At 49.1% G+C, this 22399-nt stretch overlaps 3 protein-coding genes across 12 annotated transcripts; 2 read left to right on the forward strand and 1 right to left on the reverse strand.

Moving 5' to 3' along the window:
* The first annotated feature begins 272 nt into the window (after positions 1 to 272).
* wdr45 (WD repeat domain 45) lies at positions 273 to 5591 on the forward strand. 2 transcript variants are annotated; one of them, XM_061293873.1, is made up of 12 exons: positions 273 to 342; positions 447 to 588; positions 965 to 1039; positions 1105 to 1209; positions 1269 to 1374; positions 1457 to 1551; positions 1628 to 1707; positions 1784 to 1992; positions 2087 to 2188; positions 2268 to 2413; positions 2490 to 2689; positions 5473 to 5590. In XM_061293873.1, the coding sequence occupies exons 2-11, from the start codon at positions 540 to 542 to the stop codon at positions 2597 to 2599; spliced, it is 1077 nt and encodes a 358-aa protein (XP_061149857.1). In that variant the 5' UTR covers positions 273 to 342; positions 447 to 539; the 3' UTR covers positions 2600 to 2689; positions 5473 to 5590. The 2 variants fall into 2 exon arrangements, with proteins under 2 accessions (XP_061149857.1, XP_061149856.1); XM_061293872.1 differs by having other exon boundaries at positions 298 to 588; positions 5476 to 5591.
* On the reverse strand, positions 2769 to 3738 carry LOC133163709 (EKC/KEOPS complex subunit LAGE3-like). The gene is made up of 3 exons (XM_061293875.1): positions 3644 to 3738; positions 3329 to 3457; positions 2769 to 3261 (listed from the first exon to the last, which is right to left on the reverse strand). Exons 1-3 carry the CDS (start codon positions 3685 to 3687, stop codon positions 3057 to 3059), a joined length of 378 nt encoding a protein of 125 aa, XP_061149859.1. The 5' UTR covers positions 3688 to 3738; the 3' UTR covers positions 2769 to 3056.
* Positions 5476 to 13183, forward strand: LOC133163706 (cGMP-dependent protein kinase 1-like). 9 transcript variants are annotated; one of them, XR_009716435.1, is made up of 23 exons: positions 5476 to 5590; positions 6139 to 6379; positions 6483 to 6624; positions 6866 to 6932; positions 7033 to 7132; positions 7198 to 7311; positions 7437 to 7542; positions 7610 to 7673; positions 7762 to 7839; positions 7988 to 8082; positions 8167 to 8232; positions 8639 to 8713; positions 8785 to 8881; positions 8950 to 9089; positions 9889 to 9978; positions 10109 to 10250; positions 10343 to 10506; positions 10592 to 10714; positions 11032 to 11094; positions 11166 to 11232; positions 11567 to 11707; positions 12204 to 12350; positions 12417 to 12666. XR_009716435.1 is itself a non-coding variant. In XM_061293866.1 (22 exons), the coding sequence occupies exons 2-21, from the start codon at positions 6157 to 6159 to the stop codon at positions 11663 to 11665; spliced, it is 2115 nt and encodes a 704-aa protein (XP_061149850.1). In that variant the 5' UTR covers positions 5476 to 5590; positions 6139 to 6156; the 3' UTR covers positions 11666 to 11707; positions 12601 to 13183. The 9 variants fall into 9 exon arrangements, 8 of the variants coding, with proteins under 8 accessions (XP_061149850.1, XP_061149852.1, XP_061149846.1 ...); XM_061293866.1 differs by lacking the exon at positions 12204 to 12350 and having other exon boundaries at positions 12601 to 13183; XM_061293868.1 differs by lacking the exon at positions 12204 to 12350 and having other exon boundaries at positions 11567 to 11679; positions 12601 to 13183.
* Positions 13184 to 22399: the final 9216 nt, after the last annotated feature.

The following is a 22399-nucleotide window of genomic DNA, read 5'->3' on the forward strand; positions in this document are numbered from 1 at the left end:
ACCCAGAACTTTAAAGTGTGCGTGTGTGTCGATGTGTAACGCAACGACGGAAACTGCTCGATAAGCACCCTTAACGATGGTGTAAGAGTCAATTGTATCCCTCGTGGAATACATCAAAAGTAGCTTAAAAAAAAAATCCATTAAGGAACACTGTCTTATCTGATCCATAAGCGTTTCATCGTTTATGTATGTCCAAAAATGATGATGCAACAGAAAAACGCCTCCTCACGTTCATTTACTTTTTATTGTTTTGATTCGGCGGCAGCGAACCGGAAAGCGTCACTGTGACGTCACGTATCAAACTAAACCTCTTCCTGTTGCGACATTGTTGTTTGCCGTTTGGTACGTGCACGCTGGCTCTGCTGGCGGTTCCCCTCACAACTGTCGCGACGGGCAAGTGGAGCTGCGAATAAAACAAATACTCTATCTGTCTGTCTGTCTTGTAGCGGCTCACTCGAGCATAGCTAAGTTTAGCTTAGCTAGCTCTTAACTCCCGTTTTGCGCTTTGGATCAGCCGTTGGAGATTGGAACGTTGAGACATGGCCCAGCGCCGAGGAGTCCTCAGTCTGCAGTTAAACCAGGACCACAGTAAGGAAGAGAAGCTTATCACATGACGTCGGCACCTCAACATTTCGCACTCTGCAAGGAGATAGTGCTTGTAACGCGCTTCCAGCCAGTCTTTGCAGGCACGAGCAATGTTTCAAAGAAAATTTGATCAACATGCGACGGGCATTTTTTGCCAGATCGCTCCAAAATCGTTTGCAGTGTGCCCCCTACTCGTCCATCCGCAGAACAGGTATCGCTGTAGCCTAGCCCGGCTGTCTTTGGGCAAGGACTGGAAACCAAGTAGACAACGGGCCATTCCCACAGACTGACAATTTAGGCCGAGAGTCCTGAACGCCACACGCCATGTTGAAAATGCATGACCGGATTGGAGATGTGACAGTCGTTGCTTTGCTTTTAGGTTGTTTCTGCTGCTCCATGGAGTCTGGTGTGCGCATTTACAATGTGGAGCCTTTGATGGAGAAGGGCCACTTGGGTGAGCGTCTTACTGCTCGGCGCTGGCCGGGCGCCTGCTAACGTGGCCCGCCGTCTGCTTTGCAGATCACGAGCAGGTGGGCAGCGTGGCGTCGTGCTCCATGCTGCATCGCTCCAACCTGCTGGCCGTGGTCGGGGGCGGAGTCAGCCCCAAGTTCTCTGAGATATCCGGTGGGTGCCTTTTGAATTGGGCGAGCACGACCATGAAGCCAACCGGTGTGACTTTTCAGTGCTGATCTGGGATGACGCGTGCGATTCCCGAGACGCCAAAGACAAGCTGGTCCTGGAGTTCACCTTCACCAAGCCGGTGCTGGCGGTCCGGATGCGACACGACAAGTGAGTGGCGGCGGCTCGCTAAACTGGCCGAGAGGAGCGCAAACGTTGAAAGCAAACAAATTGGCGGGCTGCCTCCTCCCAGGATCGTCATGGTGTTGAAGAACAGGATCTATGTGTACAGCTTTCCCGACAAGCCGCTCAAGCTCTTTGAGTTTGATACGCGCGACAACCCCAAAGGTGAGCGAGTGAGCCAGCGAGCGCTCGGCCAGTCAGTCGCGCGGCTTCCTTTTATTAGCGTCTGCTTTTCCACCAGGTCTGTGCGACTTGTGTCCGAGTCTGGACAAGCAGCTGCTGGTTTTCCCGGGACACAAATGTGGAAGTCTGCAGCTGGCGGTAAATTGCCCCTCACACTTCCAAGCGTACGCGGGAGAGCCTGCGTCGCCGTCATTAGTCCGCTCCCGCCCTCCAGGACCTGTCCAACAGCAAGCCCGGGACGTCGTCGGCGCCGTTCACCATCAACGCGCACCAGAGCGAGATCGCCTGCCTGGCGCTCAACCAGCCGGGAAGCGTGGCCGCCTCGGCCTCTCGCAAGGGGACGCTCATACGCCTCTTTGACACCAGCAGCCGCGACAAACTGGTGGAGCTGCGGCGAGGCACCGACCCCGCCACGCTCTACTGGTAAGCGTGCCCCCCCCCCCCCCTTATTATTTCATTTTTTTTGAATTGTCGGTTTGCTCACCGCTGACCATGTCCCCTCCCCGCACCTGCACAGCCTCAACTTCAGTCACGACTCGTCCTTCTTGTGCGCATCCAGTGACAAAGGGACGGTCCACATCTTCGCCCTGAAAGACACCAAACTTAACCGCCGCTCCGCGTAAGACCGCCGCTCCGCGTAAGGCCGCCGCCCCGCTCCCTCGCCCACTCCCTCTTCAACGTGCGTGTGCGCCTGCCAGGTTGGCGCGCGTGGGCAAGGTGGGCCCCGTCATCGGCCAGTACGTGGACAGCCAGTGGTCGCTGGCCAGCTTCACCGTGCCCGCCGAGTGCGCCTGCATCTGCGCCTTCGGGAAGAACACATCCAAGAACGTCAACTCCGTCATCGGTCCGAGGGAGGGGTCGTCGTTTGCTGCGCACCGGCCACATTTCGCCTCTAACATTTCCTTTGCTCTCTATGGCAGCCATCTGCGTGGACGGCACCTTCCACAAGTACGTCTTCACGCCCGACGGAAACTGCAACCGAGAAGCCTTTGACGTCTACTTGGACATTTGCAACGACGACGACTTTTGATCCAGGACGGAAGGAAACGGGGAAGGACCCAAGGAAGAAACGGCAGGACACTTCAAGTGAAGCCAGGTGTCACCTTTTGCGGTTCGGCAGGTCCGTCACACCCCTGCGATTGCATTTGTACTTTGACACAAACTGAACAAAGGAAGCAAACCAGAAAAAAAAAGAAAAAGGCAGGCGACTTCTGTTTTTATTCAAAGCAAAATGATACGTACATTTACACATGAAGCACACGTGAGATCAGGGGAAAAACATTTAAATAAGAACCAAAAATACCCTGCCCCAACGCAGACGAGCACAATGGTCAGAGCAAAACCAACGGAGCGCTGGCTTGGCTGCCTTGCGTCTACAGCAGCTCGTGGCGACATTTTGGGCAATAGCTGACGCCAGTAATCAAGCGCGCGATGAAATCAACTTAGGAAAAAAAAGGATAAACATGCTTAACGCTAAAAACTTTAAATCAAGAACGCAGCATCGGCTCGCTGAAGTTTTCCATGAAGGCGGGCCCTCGCGTGTCCATCGAAGGTGGACGACCAAGAACGCTGTGAGGATCCTGTCCGACGTCGGCGGGAAAGGCACGCATGGTCTCCAAGACCAGGCCGAGGTGCTCCAGGAAGGAGTTGACGGATACGCGAAGGACGCGAGCTTGCTCTGCACGCCACTTCCTGAAAAGGTCACAAGAGGTCACTGGCGGGTGGGCGACGGCAGCGGGGCCGGGCGAAGGCTCCTCACGCGCTGAGCACACTCCCGGCGAGCGTCAGCCGCTTGCGGACGCCTCCTCGCCGGGGCTCGCGGTCGGGACTCAGCGAGCGCAGAGCCACAGCGGCCTGGCGCGCCGACTGGAAGGGAACTTGCAGCGAGCTAGAAAAGGGGAGGGTCAAGGAAACGTGTGCGAGTGACTCGACGTCAGCGCTCAGGAAAGAAGCCAAGCTCGCTCGCGGAGAATCAGGCCCAGAGACGTCGGAGACGCGATAACCTTATTGCTAGTTTGGCTGAAACTGCAAAGGGAACTCTCGACGCTTCAACATCACTGCAATCCAAGGATACAATTCCAATTGGCTCGCTTGCTCGCCGCTCTCGGGCGCCGCCATGTTATTTGTCTGCGGAAGCCTTCTTCGTCCGAGTAATCGGAGCACACTCGTTGGTCGCCCTCCCGCGCGGCCGCCCCCTAGCGGCAGAGCAGACAGCGCACAAAAGTCGACCATCGGGTTCATTCATTGACTTCATTGAGAGGTAGAAAGCAGAGGGAAGAATCCCTTGTCAGCTCCTTCACTTCCCGGACGTTGAAGGGATGCTACCAAGCATCACCTTTCAGACTTTAAACACTGCGTCAATACTTCTCTTGAAACTTTCCTCTGACTGGGCTGTGATACATGATTCGGGTAGGCGGTTCCAGCTATTAACTACACGGGTAGAGAGAGTGGCGTCACCATGGATGCGTAACCTCCTCGGTTTGTATAGCTTCAAACTGTGACCACGTGTCGATGTATCATTATTTAAGATGAAATACTCCCTCAGGTCTTCACCAAGTTCGCCTCGGAGAATGCGCCGGGTATATATCAGATCTCCTCGGTGACGACGGTAGGCCAGAGAGAAGAGATTCAGCTGTTCCAGTCGATCTTCGTAGGAAAGCTGGTGAAGTTTTGCAACTGTTTTCGTACCGCGACGTTGAACTCGCTCCAGCATATCGGATTCGTACTTGGTCAATGGGAATACTGCAGGCAGTCCGTACTCAAGAATGGGACGCACGTGAGAGATAAACAGGGGTCTGAAAATCGCAGGAGTCATACGGGCAAAAGACCGTCTGATGGATCCAAACATCCTGGTGGCAGCGGTGACCTTCTTCGTGGTGTCAAGACTAGTCTTTAGGTCTGACGACACTATGACACCAAGGTCCTTCTCACTTGTGGTGTTTTTAAGGAGATATCCTCCAATATGGTACGCCCCGAGTGGATTCTGAGTTCCCATGGAGAGCACTGAACATTTGGCATGGTTTATTGGAAGCAGCCATTTTTCCGTCCAACTTTGGAGCCTATCTAACACGTCTTGGAAACGGTCAGCATCCTCGACGCTAGTAACTTCAGCCCAAAGTTTTAAATCATCCGCGTACAGTAAACACTCAATGTTCAGTTCTTGCGGGAGATCGTTGACATAGAGCTTGAAGAGTTCGGGTCCAAGGACCGATCCTTGTGGCACTCCACTAGACATAAGCACAGGCGCTGAGTATGCGTCGTTGACTTTCACTCGCATATAACGTCCTTCCAGAAAGTCAGCAATCCAGGATAAGATCTTCCCAGTTACACCAACCCTTTGGAGTTTAAGCAGGAGACGCATGTGAGGTACTCTGTCAAAGGCTTTGCTAAAGTCCACGAAAATGACATCAAGGCATTTACCAGCGTCGACGGCAGCTACCCACTTCTCTCTGGCTACTAAGAGATTCGATACACAGGAACGTCCTTCCTGGAAACCATGCTGAGCAGCAGTTAGCACGTCAAGCTCGTTCAGGTGATTTTGTAGAGCCCGCTTTAGTAGTTTTTCCATGACCTTACAAACGATCGAGGTCAGACATATGGGTCTGTAATTTGTCGGATCATGGCGGTTCGGATCATGGTTCGGAGGATATTTATTTCTTCTGCGCGGTTGAGTGACCGACCACAAATGTATGTACTATGAAGTTGTGTGAGCTTGTGGCGGACCTCAGTCCCAGGCCTATAGTTCGGGGTGGGTTGATATGTTTATCCTTTGCCAAATCATACACGCTTTGTATCTTTGATGACTTCTGACACAAGCTAAATGTTTCGCTCACAGTTCTTCGGTTTCTTCAACGCAAAGATTTGTGGCAGATTCTTTGCTCTTTTTTTTCTCTTTTTTCTGAGGAGGAGCTGTCAAAGTCACCTGTGCGCATGCACGTGTGAGTAGCTCATCCGAGGACGCGCCGACAGAACATTCTTCCAAATCCTCATTCCAGAAGCGTGCTGAAGTCACAACAAGGAGGTAAGGCAGGCGTTTGTTTCGTCCTCTTTAAAAAAAACTTTTTTTTTTTTACTTAGTCCTCTTTGAAAGTGAAACCCAACAACCAACACATGGTCAAAGGACTCTGTGAACGATAGAGGGAGGACAAAAGGAGACAATGACTCAGAGGGGGAAAACCATCTCGAGACCCCAAAAAGTTGCCAAGTATACATAGATGTTCGTAAGCCAAGGTTTCACTGTACTTGGGTTGGTCCAATTTAGAACCAAACTGGGCTGTTTTTAAGCCGGAATTGGTCAGGCTGAATGAAAACCAACAGACAGAGCATTGAAGCGTCTTTGGATCCTTGAAAAACACTATATGAATTGAATGCATTATTATTATTTTTGCGCCTACACTAAGTTGTTTTATTCCGAGCCACACTTAAGCTCTCCTCATCAGCTCCTTTGTATGGAAACCGTGGATTGACCTGTGCAACCACGTCTGCGCGCGTCTGACTGCACACGAGTCTCTTCCTTGTAGGGCACGGGCACTAGGCTGATGGCGGCAACAAAGAGTCTCTTTCTTGTAGGGCACGAGCACTCGGCTGATGGCGGCAACAAAGAGAGGCGGCGGCATGCTGCGTGACCTGCAGGTGGCGTTGCAGCGGAAGATTGAGGAGCTGACGGAGCGAGACGCGCTGATTGAGGAGCTGGAGTCAGAACTGGATGCCAAAGATCTCCTGATTGGCCATTTGCGGGCCGAGCTGGACCGTCATCGTAGTTTGATGCCGGGCACCGACGATACTGCCGCTGCACAGACACCCGACGCAGGTGTGACAAAACGTTCTCCTGAGTCACTGAACTGTTGAGGTCCGCCCGGGCGGAGGTTATGTTTTTTTTTAACATTTTCTTCACCTTTTTTTGTTGCATCCAGCAGGTGGCGCTCCAGCAATGCCAGCACCGTCACTCGATGAGCCTCAGCGCACCAAGAGACAGGCCATATCGGCAGAACCCAGCGCTCTGGATCCTGCCCGACTCACCGACGTCACGCTCACCAGCTACTGCAAGAGCAAAGAGTGAGCTTATGTTATTTTTGTTCTGTGTTTTGCAGACTCTTTTCAATCGTTACATCTGCGGTTCGGACCATTCCTTTCCGCTGTGAAAAAAAAAAAGAGCCGTGAGGAGTGTGTGTTGCGCAGAGGCGACGCTTCCTACCTCAAGCCGAGGCTGCCTCTCGGTCGGGGTCGTGGGAGACCGAGAAGGCCGGCCCTGAGAAAGGTGCCTGCCCCATTGGAGCCAGGGTGTGTTTGCGTGCAGGTCCAGCGAGCTGATCCAGAGAGCGCTGATGGACAATGACTTCATGAAGCATCTGGAACATGGACAGGTGAGAAGACCCCAACCCCCCCCCCCCCCACCACACCTCCACCCTCACCCCCCACTTGGCGTCTGTTTTGCTCACGCTTTGACGTCCGCCCCGTTTCCAGATCCTCACCATCTTGGACTGCATGCGGCCCACCAGCCTGGACAAAGGCTGCTGCGTCATCCAGGAGGGCGACGACGGATCTAGCGTCTTTGTTCTGGAGGGTGGGTCACTGCAGCTTTTGCTTCCGAGTCACGGCTCCCGTTTTCCCTTTTGCGTCCGTCCACAGAGGGCATGGTGGAGGTGAGCAAAGAAGGCAAAAAGCTGTGCACCATCGGCCCCGGCAAAGTCTTTGGCGAGCTCGCCATCTTGTACAACTGCACGCGCACGGCTACAGTGACGGGTACACCACAGTGCACACGACAGCGCCCCCTGAAGCTAGGACCGGAGTCGAGGCGTCATCTTCCAGCGTGTGTGTGTGCGTGTGCGTGCGTGCGTGTGCGCGCATGCACATGTGCGTGTGTGCAGCTCTGACCGACATCAAGTTGTGGGCCATTGATCGCCAGGGCTTTCAGACCATTATGATGAGGACCGGCCTCATCAAGCATTCCCAGTACACGGACTTCCTGCGCAGGTAACCTTGACGTCGTGACATGGCAGCAGCCTGACGTCCAAATGACGTGGCGTCTCCCTGTCGCTAGCGTTCCGTCCTTCCAGGCCCTTCCAGAGGACGTTCTCAGCAAGCTGGCTGATGTTCTGGAAGAGGTGAGTCCAGACCCGCCTGCACGTGTCACTCTCTGGTCATCTGACCCCCCCGTGTGTGTGTGTGTGTGTGTGTGTCTGCGCACATCAGACTCACTATAGCAATGGCGACTACATCATCCGGCAGGGCGCCACGGGAGACACCTTCTTCATTATCAGTGAAGGGCAGGTGAGCTTTTCTACTCGTTCCGTGCCTGCCCGTAAGGTGCGCTGCCAAAGTGGATTGGGCAAAGTCTGCTCACTTTTACTTTGCACGGCCTCACAAGGTATGACTTTTGGCTTCCTTCGTGCAAAATCTCACTTGTGAGCATGTGCAGGTGACGGTGTGGCAGCAGACCGCCCCCAATGGTCAGCAGGTGCCGGTGAAGACGCTGTCCAAAGGCGACTGGTTTGGCGAGCAAGCGCTGAAAGGGTGAAAGCGCGCTACGCCGTTCACGTCGCCGTCGCCCGTGCCTTCCCGCCATCCATTTAACGTGCTGCCTTTCCTGTCTCGTAGGGAAGATGTGCGTACGGCCAGCGTGACAGCAGAGGGCGCCGTCACCTGTCTGGTGGTAGACAGAGAGTGAGCATTGGTGGTTTGGTTTGAAGCCGGGGTGGCCAGGGCTGGGAATCCGAGATGAACATTTCCCTCCAGCTGTCATTATTCCCCTCTTCCAGACAGGCAATGCAAAGGCTACAACCCCCCCCCCCCCCCCCTCCCCCTCCCACGTTCCATCCTTTCACATCAGACAAGGCAAACATCGTGCATGGCTGAGTAGTCATTGTTTATCCCAGCAGCCACTGTCATGCCTTCACGGAAGCAAATGCGGCAGAAACTTGCTCGACACAAAGCAAAATCAAAAGAATATTTAGAGTCCTAAAAAACAGAGTCTTTGCCGTCCTTGTGTGTTTTCCACATCATCTGAAGGAGTGAGGCCGCTCCTCAGTCGGGTTCATGCTGCCTCACGGCACTCTCCTTTGTTCCGCAGGTCCTTCAAGCAGCTGATCGGCGGCTTAGAGGAAGTGGACCGCCAGCAGGGAGACGACGAGCACGTCAAAGCCAAGTAAGTGGTGTACATCGCCGACGAACTCTCTATTGACGTCGAGGCAACGATGCACTAACGCACGTGCGCAGGTGCCCGGCTGAGGACGACTTCTTCTCCGGCGTGACGCTCGACGACCTTGCCGTGGTCTGCACCTTGGGCATGGGTGGCTTCAGCCGCGTGGAGCTGGTGGGTGGGTCCCCGCGCCGGCGGCCGTGGTGCCGACGCGTGGTGACGTGTGGCCGCGTCGCCTTCAGGTGCAGCTCAAGAGAGACGCCGGGCGCTCCTTCGCCCTCAAAGTGTTGAAGAAGCGCCACATTCTGGACACCAGGCAGCAGGAGCACATCCTGTCGGAACGCCGCATCATGATGGAAGTCAACAGCCCCTTCATCATCAGGTCACTGTTTAGTCCCTCCGTTCATGTCCAAAGCAGGCAAAGTACAAGTCCAGCTCGTGGGGTGCCAAGCGCAGGTTTGAGGTGCCCGCGTGCCAGCGGCCTCAAGCCCATTGTTTCTTTTCCCCTCATAAGTAGGGGTGTAAATCGCGGGTTTTGTCACGATACGATATATCGATACAAAGAACCACGATACGATATTTGCCGATATCTTAAAGCCTGCTGTGATTCATTCACGATACATCACGGTATAGTGCTCTACGATCGATATAGAACAATATCCTGATTTATAACAATTCATATCTTAAAGCCTGCTGTGATTCATTCACGATACATCACGATATAGTGCTCTACGATAAATATAGAACAATATCCTGATTTATAACAATTCATACGCAAAATCAACAAGGTACTGCAAACTCTTTATTTAGGAAATTACAAAGTGCTTCCAAATGAATGACTTGAAGCCCAAAGGGGAACGAATGTCCTTGTCTTCTTGGACACATAGCACCAGCCCAGGAGCCGCGTAGTTGTCGGCTCCCCTTTCACGTGCCTGCTCTGCTCACAACACAACAAGCCGCGCGCTGCTCCCGGAAAGAGGAAGCAAGCAACAATGAACTGGATTTCAAAATAAAGTCGCGTCTAATGTCTGAGGTCAAAAACGGGCGATATAGATCGATGTTTACGTTTAGCATCGATGCCAACAAATCGTAGAGCATTATATCGATGCATCGTCACACCCCTACTCATAAGTGGCCGCCGCCAGCTGTTCTGAAGCACAGTAATGCGTCCCTGTCCGCAGGTTGTACCGCACCTTCCGGGACCCCAAATACTTGTATATGCTGCTAGAGGTTTGTCTTGGCGGAGAGCTGTGGACGCTCTTAAGAGACAGGTGGGTGTCGGGTCGGGATGAGCACGTTGTCGCTGTGTGCGAAGGCACCGCCGGCCGCGTTCTTTGAAAGTCACAAAGATGGGCCCAAACGCCGACGTCGCAAGCGTGCTGTCCCTTTCTGTGCCACCAGGGGCTCCTTTGACGACGGGACCACAAGATTCTACACGGCGTGCGTTATCGAGGCTCTGGCGGAGCTCCACTGTAAAGGGATCATCTACCGAGACCTCAAGCCGGAGAATATCATCCTTGACCACAGAGGCTACGCCAAGTTGGTGAGTCTTCAAGGCGCTCGTCAACAGCGGCGGCGTGACGCTAACGGAGGGCGCGGCGCGGGCGTGCGTGCGTGCGTGCGTCCGGCCGCTAGGTGGATTTTGGCTTCGCTAAGAAGGTGGGCTTGGGGAAGAAGACCTGGACCTTCTGCGGGACCCCCGAGTACGTGGCCCCCGAGATCATCCTCAACAAAGGTCACGACAGCTCGGCCGACTGCTGGTCCCTGGGGATCCTGGTCTTTGAGCTTCTCAGCGGAAGGTAGGTGGGTGGGCGGTCTTGTGCGCATTGGCGTGATCGTGCGGGCTTCGGCAGCGCGTTGATCCCTTCCCGGTCGGTCCCGCAGTCCGCCGTTTTCCGGCTCGGACCCCATGAAGACGTACAACATCATCTTGAGGGGGATCGACATGGTGGAATTCCCCAAAAAGATCACCAAGAGTGCCGCAAACCTCATCAAGAGACTCTGCAGGTTGTGGCCCAGCAAAGGCTACCAAGTATTTGCCCTTCTTAGTTAAGAGAGGTGGGGTCGCAAGAGGGCCAGTTTGCGCAGCGGCCCCAAATTGTGCGCTCACAGAAGGCACACTTAGGGCGCTCTTCTCGCCCGCCGCGCTCCGTTTGGATTGACGTCCAATTGCTCATCGGGGCGCCAGTTGGTGTCGACTGCGGCTCGTTCACAGTCGGCTCACGTCAGAGCTGTTTGGGCGAGAAGGGAGCAGACGTAGAGGAGATGATAGAATTCGAGTGCTGAATATGGCCGTCGTAAGCAAGCGCGTGTGTGTGTGTCAGGGACAACCCCTCGGAACGTCTCGGGAACCAGAAGAACGGCGTAAAGGACATTCAGAAGCACAAGTGAGTAACATAACGTGCAGGCCGGCGGTCGTCCGCGCCCTCATTGTCCCTCCTCTTCTTCCTGCAATCAGGTGGTTCGAGGGCTTCAACTGGGATGGCCTCCGCCAGGGAACCTTGGACTGTCCCTTTATGCCAAGGGTGAGTTGGCGCCCCTTTAGAGGCACCTCGGTTGCGTGGGCTGGAAGCGCTTTGCCGTCTGCAGGGCTCGCCACGGTAGCCCCAGCCAAGATTGCACGTGAGCTCCGAGAGGCAGTCAGCTCGAAGAATATGACGCGACAGCCAAATCTTTGATCCATCGGAGGGCTTTGTGCATTTTGCTGCTGCTTGCAGAAAAATAATGTCACGGTTGTTCAGTTAACCCAATCACAGCTGAGCAACTGTGACGTCGTCAAAGACGCGGCATGCCGAGCGTGACAAACCGCCCGCCGCTCAAGGTGTTTTGCTCTGCGGCGCTGTACGCTTTTGCCATCAGGTGGACGGCCCGTTGGACAACAGCAACTTTGATGACTTCCCCCTGGACACCGAGGGCCCTCCCCCTGATGACGAGTCAGGCTGGGACCTGGAGTTCTGAAACAGCTTGGCCAGGTCAGAGGCTCAATGGAGAACGCACAAGGTCCATAACTTCAAAGAAATGTTTAATATTTCAATGTTCATTTGTGTTAACAACCCACTCTTTCATTTCAACCGCGTGTATAGACATATGTTCTGTTACATCAACATACATTTTTTTTAAGCTGGTCTACTGATTGCTAACTACAGTGTTTTCCGTCGCTCAGGAGTACAAGTCGCAACAACAGCCATAAAATGCATAATAAAAAAGAAAAAAAACGTAAGTCGCATGTTTGGCGGAACTTAATTCGATAAAATCCAACATCAAGAACAGACACGAATAGGCAACAACAGCCTAAACGATACGCATACGGTATTGTAACGTTACATAAACACAAACGAGGAACTGACGTAAAATGAACAGTTATTCAAATAAATATAACATAAATAACACGTTGATCAAAACATCCGTGTCACTCCAAATCATTAAATGCATCGAAATCTTCGGCCTCCGCCGCTGTCGACTCAGTGAGTATATGTGGCGCTGACGTCGGACTCAGTATCAGTTGCAGCTATTCCACCCTCGCCTGGCTGGAGCTGAGGGATCAATTGGCCAAAGCCAAGCTGTGACGTCTTCATAACGTGACTTCCAACCGCAAGCAGAGGAGGTCTCTCACATTTGGATTCCGCTTCGGTGACTTAAGACTGTAAGACAGGAAATAGAACACAGGGTGCATTTATTAAATAATAACACACGGCTTTGGTAATTCCAGCGACACACACAAAATGCGGCCTGCAGCAATGTGCGGCCAATTTCCAAGATAAACAGTGACCCATGCGTATGTTTAGGAGACAAGGGAATTTAGCTACACAGTTACTAAATGATCATAGTGCCAAGTAGCAAACAAAGAGGCTGGACAAGGTGGTGAAAAAAGCCGGCTCTGTCCTGGGCTGCAGTCTGGACCGTGTGGAGGTGGTAGGGGAGAGGAGGAGGGTGGCTAAGCTGTCCTCCATCATGGACAACATCTCCCACCCCCTTCATGAGACTGTCAGAGCCCTGGAGAGCTCCATCAGTGACCGGCTTCGTCACCCACGATGACCCACCGAGAGGCATCGCACGCAGGTCCTTCCTCCCTGCTGCCATCAGACTGGACAACCAGGCTTATCACTGTAGCTAACGGACAATAATTACGTGCAATAATCAAAAAGTCAAAAAAGTCAAAAGTCAGCTTTATTGTCAATCTCTTCACATGTCAAGACACACAAAGAATATTAACGTGCAATATCTGTCTACCTCATACTCTTTTTACCTGCTTTATTTTTTGCACATTTTTTTTTCTTCCTTTGCACTATTTTTCTATCTAATATTTATTTATATTGTGTATATACTGTCCATATTTTTTTAATTATATATATCTTTTACTTTTTAAAATCTTTTACCCCCTTCTCCACATGCGTGTGTGTGTGTATATGTTAAGTGTACTGCTGCTTACACAGGAGTTTCCCCATTGAGGGAATAATAAAGGATCATCTTATTTGACCAGCTCAGTGGCCTAGTGGTAGAGTGTCCGCCCTGAGACGGACGGAAGGTTGTGGGTTCAAACCCCGGCCGAGTCATACCAAAGACTATAAAAATGGGACCTATTGCCTCCCTGCTTGGCACTCAGCATTAAGGGTTGGAATTGGGGGGTTAGATCACCAAATGATTCCCGAGCACGGCACCGCTGCTGCTCACTGCTCCCCTCTCCCCCGGGGATGGATTAAGATCACACGGGGATGGGTTAAATGCAGAGGACAAATTTCACCACACCCAGATGTGTGTGTGACGATCATTGGGAATTTAACTTTTAACTCATCATTCTGATGTATTGGTACAATATGACATGTCGTGTGTGTTATGATTCATAATTTTTCATGTCATGACGTCTGCCACACCGTGGTCACGTGACGTTGAAGGGCGGATCTTGCCACTGAGCTGGTCATTAAATAGGAAGACTTTTTTAATGTATTTAAATCTATTTTGAGTTTGCGCCATTATTTCAACGCATAACAACTGTAAGTCTACTAAACAAAACAGCGGTTGCTATAGGATGTCAGCCATGTTGTGGTCACATGACGCGGACATGATGTCGATGGGCGGAGCTTCCGCCAAAATTCAAATCCGAGCGCGCGGCTCGCGACAGGAAGACGGCAATGCCGAGCAACGAGACACAGCGACGACTAACAAGAGAAATATTTTTATTTTCTGCTTGCAACTGTACCGTCCAGAGCGCACACGGTAAATACAACCCATTGTTTTTAAAAAGAAGTACTTTTGTAGCCCTGAAAAGCGAGTGAGTGTGGCGGTTGGGCGGGACGTCGAACTCGGCGTCTGCTTTCAGCCACAGACGCCGAATTTCGACGATTCTCCCTGGTCAACGGTTGTAAATGATCGCGTTGATTAAAAAAGAGAACTTTATATAACTCTAATTTACCGTTTTAGATAATATTACGCCGCAGTCATGTGACGCGGACGTGACGTCGGTGGGTGGAGCTTCCGCCAAAATTCAAATCCGAGGACGCGGCTTGCAACTGGACGTAGGACGGCGGCAATGCCGAGAAACGCGACGCAGCGACGACTAACAAGAGAAATATTTTTATTTCCTGCTTGCAACTGGACCGTCTAGAGCGTACACGGTAAATACAACTCATTGTTTTTAAAAAGAAGTACTTTTGTTGCCCTGAAAAGCGAGTGAGTGCGCCGGCTACGTCGAACTCTGCGTCTGCGGCCTACCACAGAGGCCGAATTTCGACGATTCTCCCTGGTCAACGGTTGTAAATGATCGCGTTGAATAAAAAAGTGAACTTTATTTAACTCTAATTTACCGTTTTAGATAATATTACGTTGCAGTCATGTGACGCCGATATGACTTCAATTGGCGCTACTCCCGCCGAGATTATAATTCGTGGGCGCGAATACAAACTCGGCGATTATCAACAGAAATATCTTTAATTTCTGCTTGCAACTGGACCGTCTAGAGCAGGGGTGGGCAAACTTTTTGACTCGCCGGCCGAACCGGGAACCAGGAGCAGATGGCCGTAGTGTTTAAAGAGATTTACTTTTGTGAAGTTTGACTAAAGTTGTCGATGTAGCTAGCGTCCAGTGTAATAGCAATGTGTAGCTGAGTAGCTAACCCTAGCTGAAACGTAGTTGCGTTGCATCTGCGTATGTTGGTTGAGGTTAAATGTTAACGTTTATTTTCATTCCATTAGGTTCAACGTTGTTTGCTGTATGTTTTCCACTGTTAGAAGAAGAAGAAGAATGTAAGAAGAATGCCTATACAAATCAATTGGAGGCTTGCTTCATTGATCACAACCGTGAGTACCCCTTTCTTCCTCCATTTATGTTCAACACTATTTCATGTCTAACAGTAATTAATGTAACACATAACCATAAGTAAATTGAGTGTGGGCACTCTCAAATTAACATATGTGATTATACTGTGTAATCTGTCACCGAGTATATTGTTGCAAAGTAATATAAGAAAAGATCCAAAATTGTAATTCAGAATAGTTTTCAAAAGAAGGCCATTATAATTATATACAAATCTGGTTACCCTGAACATAATAACAAGCTATTTCTTAAATCCCAAATTCTTCAATTCAAAGATTTGGTCAATTATCAGACTGCTCAAATGATGCTCAAAGCGAAGCTAAACTGTTTACCCCAGAAATATTCAAAAAACTTCTATCAATTCAACTAAGTGTTTAATATGGCCTATCAGGGCTGAAGTCAAAATTTGGCACCATCATGTGGTGAAATGTGGAATTGCAGCACATCCAATTTTGCCTGGGAACAAACGGATTAAATAAATCTTACTTCTCTTCTTGTCACTCCTTCTCAAACAAGTAAATTGCCCATTTTGCGCAGTAGATGTTCTGTTAATACCTAGTATTTATACAAAGTCATAATTTAAATTACTTTCAACATTCATTCATCCATTCAAGAAAGATCCAAAGTAGTAATCCAGAATAGTTTTTAAAAGAAGGCCATTCGAATTGTAAACAAATCTGATTACCTTGAACATGATAACAAGCTAACTCTTAAATCCTAAATTCTTCAATTCAAAGATTTGGTTGATTATCAGACTGCTCAAATGATGCTCAAAGCGAAGCTAAACTGTTTACCTAAAAATATTCAAAAGCATATTCAAACTGTCTAATTCAGAACATTCATGTTACTCCACTCGGTCTTATTACCAACTTCTATCAATTCAACTAAGTGTTTAATATGGCCTATCAGAGCTGAAGTCAAAATCTGGCACCATCATGTGGTAACATCTGGAATTGCAGCACATCCAATTTTGCCTGGGAACAAACAGATTAAATAAGTCTTACTTCTCTTCTTGCCACTCCTTCTCAAACAAGTAAATTGCCCATTTTGCACAGTAGATGTTTTGTTAATACCTAGTATTTATACAAAGTCATAATTTAAATTACTTTCAACATTCATTCATCCATTCAACCACCGTGACTCCACTCGCTCTTATTACCAACTTCTATCAATTAAACTAAGCATTTAATACATCCTATAAGGTCTCAAGTCACGATTTGGCACCATACTTTGTTGAAATCTGCAATTGCAGCAAATGCAATTTTGCCAGGGAACAAAAATAAATTAAATAAACTAAATAAGTCTTACTTCTTCCCATTAAATAAATTAATAAGTCTTGCTATTCCCCACTCCTTTTCAAAAAAGTAGTTTAAAACGAGGGCCCCTCCCTCAATCTTTAACCCTAACCTCGCACGTCACATTGTGTTGTATCTGCGAATGTTGGTTGAGGCCAAATGATAAGGTTTTCTTTCATTCCTTTAGGTTCCACGGTGTTCGTTGCCAGTATGTTTGAAGGATACAAAGTACAACGTTTGCACGTTGGCGAAGACGTCTCCGGTGAGTCCTTCCTTCCTTTTTATTCATGGGAAAGTCACAGACAACAATAGCTAAAGTAACACATTGTTAGAGGTAACTACATTTGTCTTAAATTGGATAGATTACTTGTTCCCACACCTTTTCGAACAAGTAAACTGGCCATTTTGTGCAGGAGACTTTCTGTTTATACCTAGTATTTATACAGTCATCATTTAAATGAACAAATAAGATTCATTCATTCACTCACTCACTCACTCACTCACTCACTCACTCACTCACTCACTCACTCACTCACTCACTCACTCACTCACTCACTCACTCACTCACTCACTCACTCACTCACTCATTCATTCAAAATATCCAAAGTTGTGTGTGCTATGTGTAGATGAGAATAGGTCTCATGTTACTCCATTCGCTCATACGACCAACTTCTATCAATTTATCCAAGCGTTTAATACGTCCTATCAGGTCTCAAGTCAAGGCTTGGCACTGTGCTTTGATGAAATTTGCAATTGCTGCAAATCCAATTTTGCCTGGGAACAAAAATAGATTAAACAAACTAAATAAGTCTTATTCCTTCCCATTAAATAAATGAAATAAGTCTCTCTTCTGCACAGTCCTTTTCAAACAATTAAACTGGCCATCTTGTGCAGTAGTTTTTGTGTTCACACCTAGTATTTATCAGAAATCACATTTGAAATGACTTCATTCAACCATTTTGGAAATTTGGAATCCCAGCAAATCCATTCTTCCCATTAAATAAAGACGTCCTACTTCTTCCCTTTAAATAAATGAAATAAGTCTTACTTCCTACTGCTTTTCAAACAAGTAAAGTGCGAAAGGCTAGGTGCTAAGAGGCTAGGTGCTAAGAGGCTAGGTGCTAAGAGGCTAGGTGCTAAGAGGCTAGGTGCTAAGAGGCTAGGTGCTAAGGTCTGATGTGGTTAGGTGCTAAGGTCTGATGTGGTTAGGTGCTATTGTGCTAAAGGTGCTAAAAGTGCAATTGTGCTAAAGGTGCATATGTGCTAAAGGTGCTATTGTGCTGAAGGTGCTATTGTGCCATGTGCTAAAGGTGCTATTGTGCTATGTGCTAAAGATGCTATTGTGCTATGTGCTAAAGATACTAAAAATGCTATTGTGCAAGATGCTAAAAATGCTATTGTGCAAGATGCTAAAGGTGGTTTTGTGCTAGGTGCTAAAGGTGCTAAAAGTGCTATTGTGCTAAAGGTGCTAAAAGTGCTATTGTGCTATGTGCTGAAGGTGCTATGTGCTATTGTGCAATGCGCTGAAGGTGCTATTGTGCAATGTGCTATAAAGTGCTATTGTGCTATGTGCTATAAAGTGCTATTTTGCTATGTGCCGAAGGTGCTATTTTGCTATCTGCTAAAGGTGCTATGTGCTAAAAGTGCTATTTTGCTATGTGCTAAAGGTGCCAAAGGTGCTATGTGCTAAAGGTGCCAAAGGTGCTATTTTGCTATGTGCTAAAGGTGCCAAAGGTGCTATTTTGCTATGTGCTAAAGGTCCCAAAGGTGCTATTTTGCTATGTGCTAAAGGTGCCAAAGGTGCCATTTTGCTAGGTGCCAAAGGTGCCATTTTGCTAGGTGCCAAAGGTGCCATTTTGCTAGGTGCCAAAGGTGCCATTTTGCTAGGTGCCAAAGGTGCCATTTTGCTAGGTGCCAAAGGTGCCATTTTGCTAGGTGCCAAAGGTGCCATTTTGCTAGGTGCCAAAGGTGCCATTTTGCTAGGTGCCAAAGGTGCCATTTTGCTAGGTGCCAAAGGTGCCATTTTGCTAGGTGCCAAAGGTGCCATTTTGCTAGGTGCTAAAGGTGCCATTTTGCTAGGTGCTAAAGGTGCCAGAGGTGCCATTTTGCTAGGTGCTAAAGGTGCCAGAGGTGCCATTTTGCTAGGTGCTAAAGGTGCCAGAGGTGCCATTTTGCTAGGTGCCAGAGGTGCCATTTTGCTAGGTGCTAAAGGTGCCAGAGGTGCCATTTTGCTAGGTGCTAAAGGTGCCAGAGGTGCCAGAGGTGCCAGAGGTGCCAGAGGTGCCAGAGGTGCCAGAGGTGCCAGAGGTGCCAGAGGTGCCAGAGGTGCCAGAGGTGCCAGAGGTGCCAGAGGTGCCAGAGGTGCCATTTTGCTAGGTGCCAAAGGTGCCAGAGGTGCCATTTTGCTAGGTGCTAAAGGTGCCAGAGGTGCTATTTTGCTATGTGCTAAAGGGGCTAAAGGTGCTAATTTACTATGTGGTAAAGGTGCTAATTTGCTATGTGCTAAAGGTGCTAATTTGCTATGTGTTAAAAATGCTAAAGGTGCTGTTTTGCTATGCGCTACAGGTGCTGTTTTGCTATGTGCTAAAGGTGCTGTTTTGCTATGTTGCCTTGCGCGCTGTGTGTTGCCTTGCGCGCTGTGTGTTGCCTTGCGCGCTGTGTGTTGCCTTGCGCGCTGTGTGTTGCCTTGCGCGCTGTGTGCTGCCTTGCGCGCTGTGTGCTGCCTTGCGCGCTGTGTGCTGCCTTGCGCGCTGTGTGCTGCCTTGCGCGCTGTGTGCTGCCTTGCGCGCTGTGTGCTGCCTTGCGCGCTGTGTGCTGCCTTGCGCGCTGTGTGCTGCCTTGCGCGCTGTGTGCTGCCTTGCGCGCTGTGTGCTGCCTTGCGCGCTGTGTGCTGCCTTGCGCGCTGTGTGCTGCCTTGCGCGCTGTGTGCTGCCTTGCGCGCTGTGTGCTGCCTTGCGCGCTGTGTGCTGCCTTGCGCGCTGTGTGCTGCCTTGCGCGCTGTGTGCTGCCTTGCGCGCTGTGTGCTGCCTTGCGCGCTGTGTGCTGCCTTGCGCGCTGTGTGCTGCCTTGCGCGCTGTGTGCTGCCTTGCGCGCTGTGTGCTGCCTTGCGCGCTGTGTGCTGCCTTGCGCGCTGTGTGCTGCCTTGCGCGCTGTGTGCTGCCTTGCGCGCTGTGTGCTGCCTTGCGCGCTGTGTGCTGCCTTGCGCGCTGTGTGCTGCCTTGCGCGCTGTGTGCTGCCTTGCGCGCTGTGTGCTGCCTTGCGCGCTGTGTGCTGCCTTGCGCGCTGTGTGCTGCCTTGCGCGCTGTGTGCTGCCTTGCGCGCTGTGCTCTTGTGCTTCTTCTGTACCTCTTCCCAGAAAGCAGAAGCTCGAACAAAGAGTGAGCGGGGTGACTCACATCATTCACAATCGTGGTTGCCTTGCGGGTGAGATGGGAGGTGTAAATGTCCTTCAAGGAGGGGAGCGAAGCACCAATAATCTTACCAGCCGTGTTCACTATCAGTGCAGCCGCCACCCCAAACAGCAACACAGCTGTAGAGGACGCTCCCAATGGTGCCACGGTAAAATGTAGTCATGACGGCCGGAGGAGCGCTCGCTCGCCTGAGTTTCCGCAGGAGGTACAGGCTGCGCTGGGCTTTCTTTGTCAGTGATGCGGTGTTGGTGGTTGCTATGTGCGCCATGTTGCTATGTGCGCTATGTTGCTATGTTGCTATGTGCGCTATGTTGCTATGTGCGCTATGTGCGCTATGTTGCTATGTGCGCTATGTTGCTGTGTGTGCTGTTTTGCTATTTTTCCATGTGCGCTATGTTGCTATGTGCGCTATATTGCTAAAGGTGCGCTATGTTGCTAAAGGTGCGCTATGTTGCTAAAGGTGCGCTATATTGCTATGTTGCTAAAGGTGCGCTATTTTGCTATGTTGCTAAAGGTGCGCTATTTTGCTATGTTTCTAAAGGTGCGCTATTTTGCTATGTTGCTAAAGGTGCGCTATAAAAAGCACCTTTAGCACATAGCAAGCTAAAGGTGCCATTGGTGCCATTGGTGCCGTATTTGCGATTATTGGTTGAGGCCAAATGATAAAGTTTTCTTTCATTCCATTTAGGTTCCACAGTGTTCGTTGCCTGTATGTTTGAAGGATACAAATACAAAGTACAACGTTTGCACGTTGGCGAACACGTCTCCGGTGAGTCCTTCCTTCCTTTTTTTATTCACGGAAAAGACAACAATAGCTAAAGTAACACATTGTTAGAGATACCTACAATTGTCTTAAATTGGATAGATTACTTGTTCACACACCTTTTCAAACAAGTAAACTGGGCATTCTGTGCAGGAGATTTTCTGTTTATACCTAGTATTAACACAGTCATCATTTTCTTGTTTTTATATTATGTCGTTTACTTGTTTGTCTATAGCAGGCATGTCAAACATACGGCCCGCGGGCCGGACCCGGCCCGTTGGATGATTTGATCCGGCCCGTCATAAATTTCTGAGTATGTCAAAAAAAGAAGCGAGTCACTAGCTCATTTCTATCAAAAGTTATGATTCTTTAAAATAAATACAACTCAAATGTTCCCTCCGGCCGCTAGAGGGCAGTAAATGTGTAAAAGAGCTCACGTCCACCATGCGGCACTGACACGAGTTAGTACCAGGAAATAAACATTCGCAACGTGATGTGTCCAACTAGAAATAAACCGGCAAGCTTGCTTCACCATGCACTTCTCATGTCTCACAGCTGTGCGTCCGAAGGCACCGGATCGTCCCGATTTGGATAAATATAAAGACAACATAACAGATTTGCTGCGAGAGTTTGAGCGGAGGTTTCAGGTTTTCAGTGAACTTGAGAACAAGTTCGGCTTTTTTCGCTCGCCATTTACAGTGAAGCCTTCTGGTGTGCCAGCTGACATTCAGTTCGAGCTTATTGACTTGCAGTGCGATTCCGCTATGAAGGATACATTTGGGTCCGTGGGATTGGATACGTTTTATCAGTATCTTGTGCCAGGTTACCCCAAATTAACAGCCATGGCTGCAAAGGTTCTCTCCATGTTTGAGACTACTTATCTTTGTGAACAGGTGTTCTCCGTGATGAACAATAATAAAACAAAGCAGCGCTCAAAGTTAACAAATGAACACTTGAATGACATTGTTAAATGTGCTGCTACTCAGGATTTGACACCTGATATCGACGCACTTGTAAAAGCAAAAAATGCCAAGTTTCAGGAGCCAGCAGCAGCAAGTAGACTGCAGGAGTGCAGTGAGAGAGAGAAAAAAGTGTGATGACACGACATTTGTTTGCACGCATGAATACAGATCATTAAAAATAAGATTAATATGGTTTCATATTAAAGACAATTAATATTGTGCAGTATATTCTCAGCTTCATTAGGCCCAGCCTAGTAGTTTGAGCTGATGTAGTCTAATCTTATTGCCCATGCACTGCTAAAACCTTTATTTTGTCATTTTATTTATTATTATTTCAAAGCAGTATGACAATTAAGGCAAAACATTTTTTTTTCTTAGCTCCCACTTGAGTTTGTTTAGTGTGGTGAGTTGGTTCAGGTGTAAAACTGCATTCACTCAACTGTTAAAATAAACCAGTTGTTAACACATTCACTGCCAAACATGAAAATCATTTTTTTCTCCATTGTTTGTGAATAAATGTGTTATGCTTAGAAAAGATCCCTTGTCATCCGTGATTATAATATGTAGGGTAGGTTACAAATGTAGGCTGAATGATAAAGCATAGTACTGAAAAACAAAGCTAAATAGTTGGAGTTGACATTCTTTTACTGATCCGGCCCACCTGAGAAAAGAAACTCTGGATCCGGCCCCAGAGCCAAACTAAGTTTGACATGCCTGGTCTATAGTGTAATATGTCTTGTCACCGTGGGATAATGAAAACGTAATTTCGGTTTCTTTGTGTCTTGACATGTGAAGAGATTGACAATAAAGCTGACTTTGACTTTGACTAAATGAACAAATAAGATTCATTTACTCACTCATTCATTCAAAATATCCAAAGTTGTGTGTGCTGTGTGTAGATGAGAATAGATCTCATGTTACTTCATTTGCTGTGTTGTTTTTTGTCCTATGTG

The sequence above is a fragment of the Syngnathus typhle genome, linkage group LG12 (genome assembly GCF_033458585.1).
Source record: "Syngnathus typhle isolate RoL2023-S1 ecotype Sweden linkage group LG12, RoL_Styp_1.0, whole genome shotgun sequence".
Classification (NCBI taxonomy): domain Eukaryota; kingdom Metazoa; phylum Chordata; class Actinopteri; order Syngnathiformes; family Syngnathidae; genus Syngnathus; species Syngnathus typhle.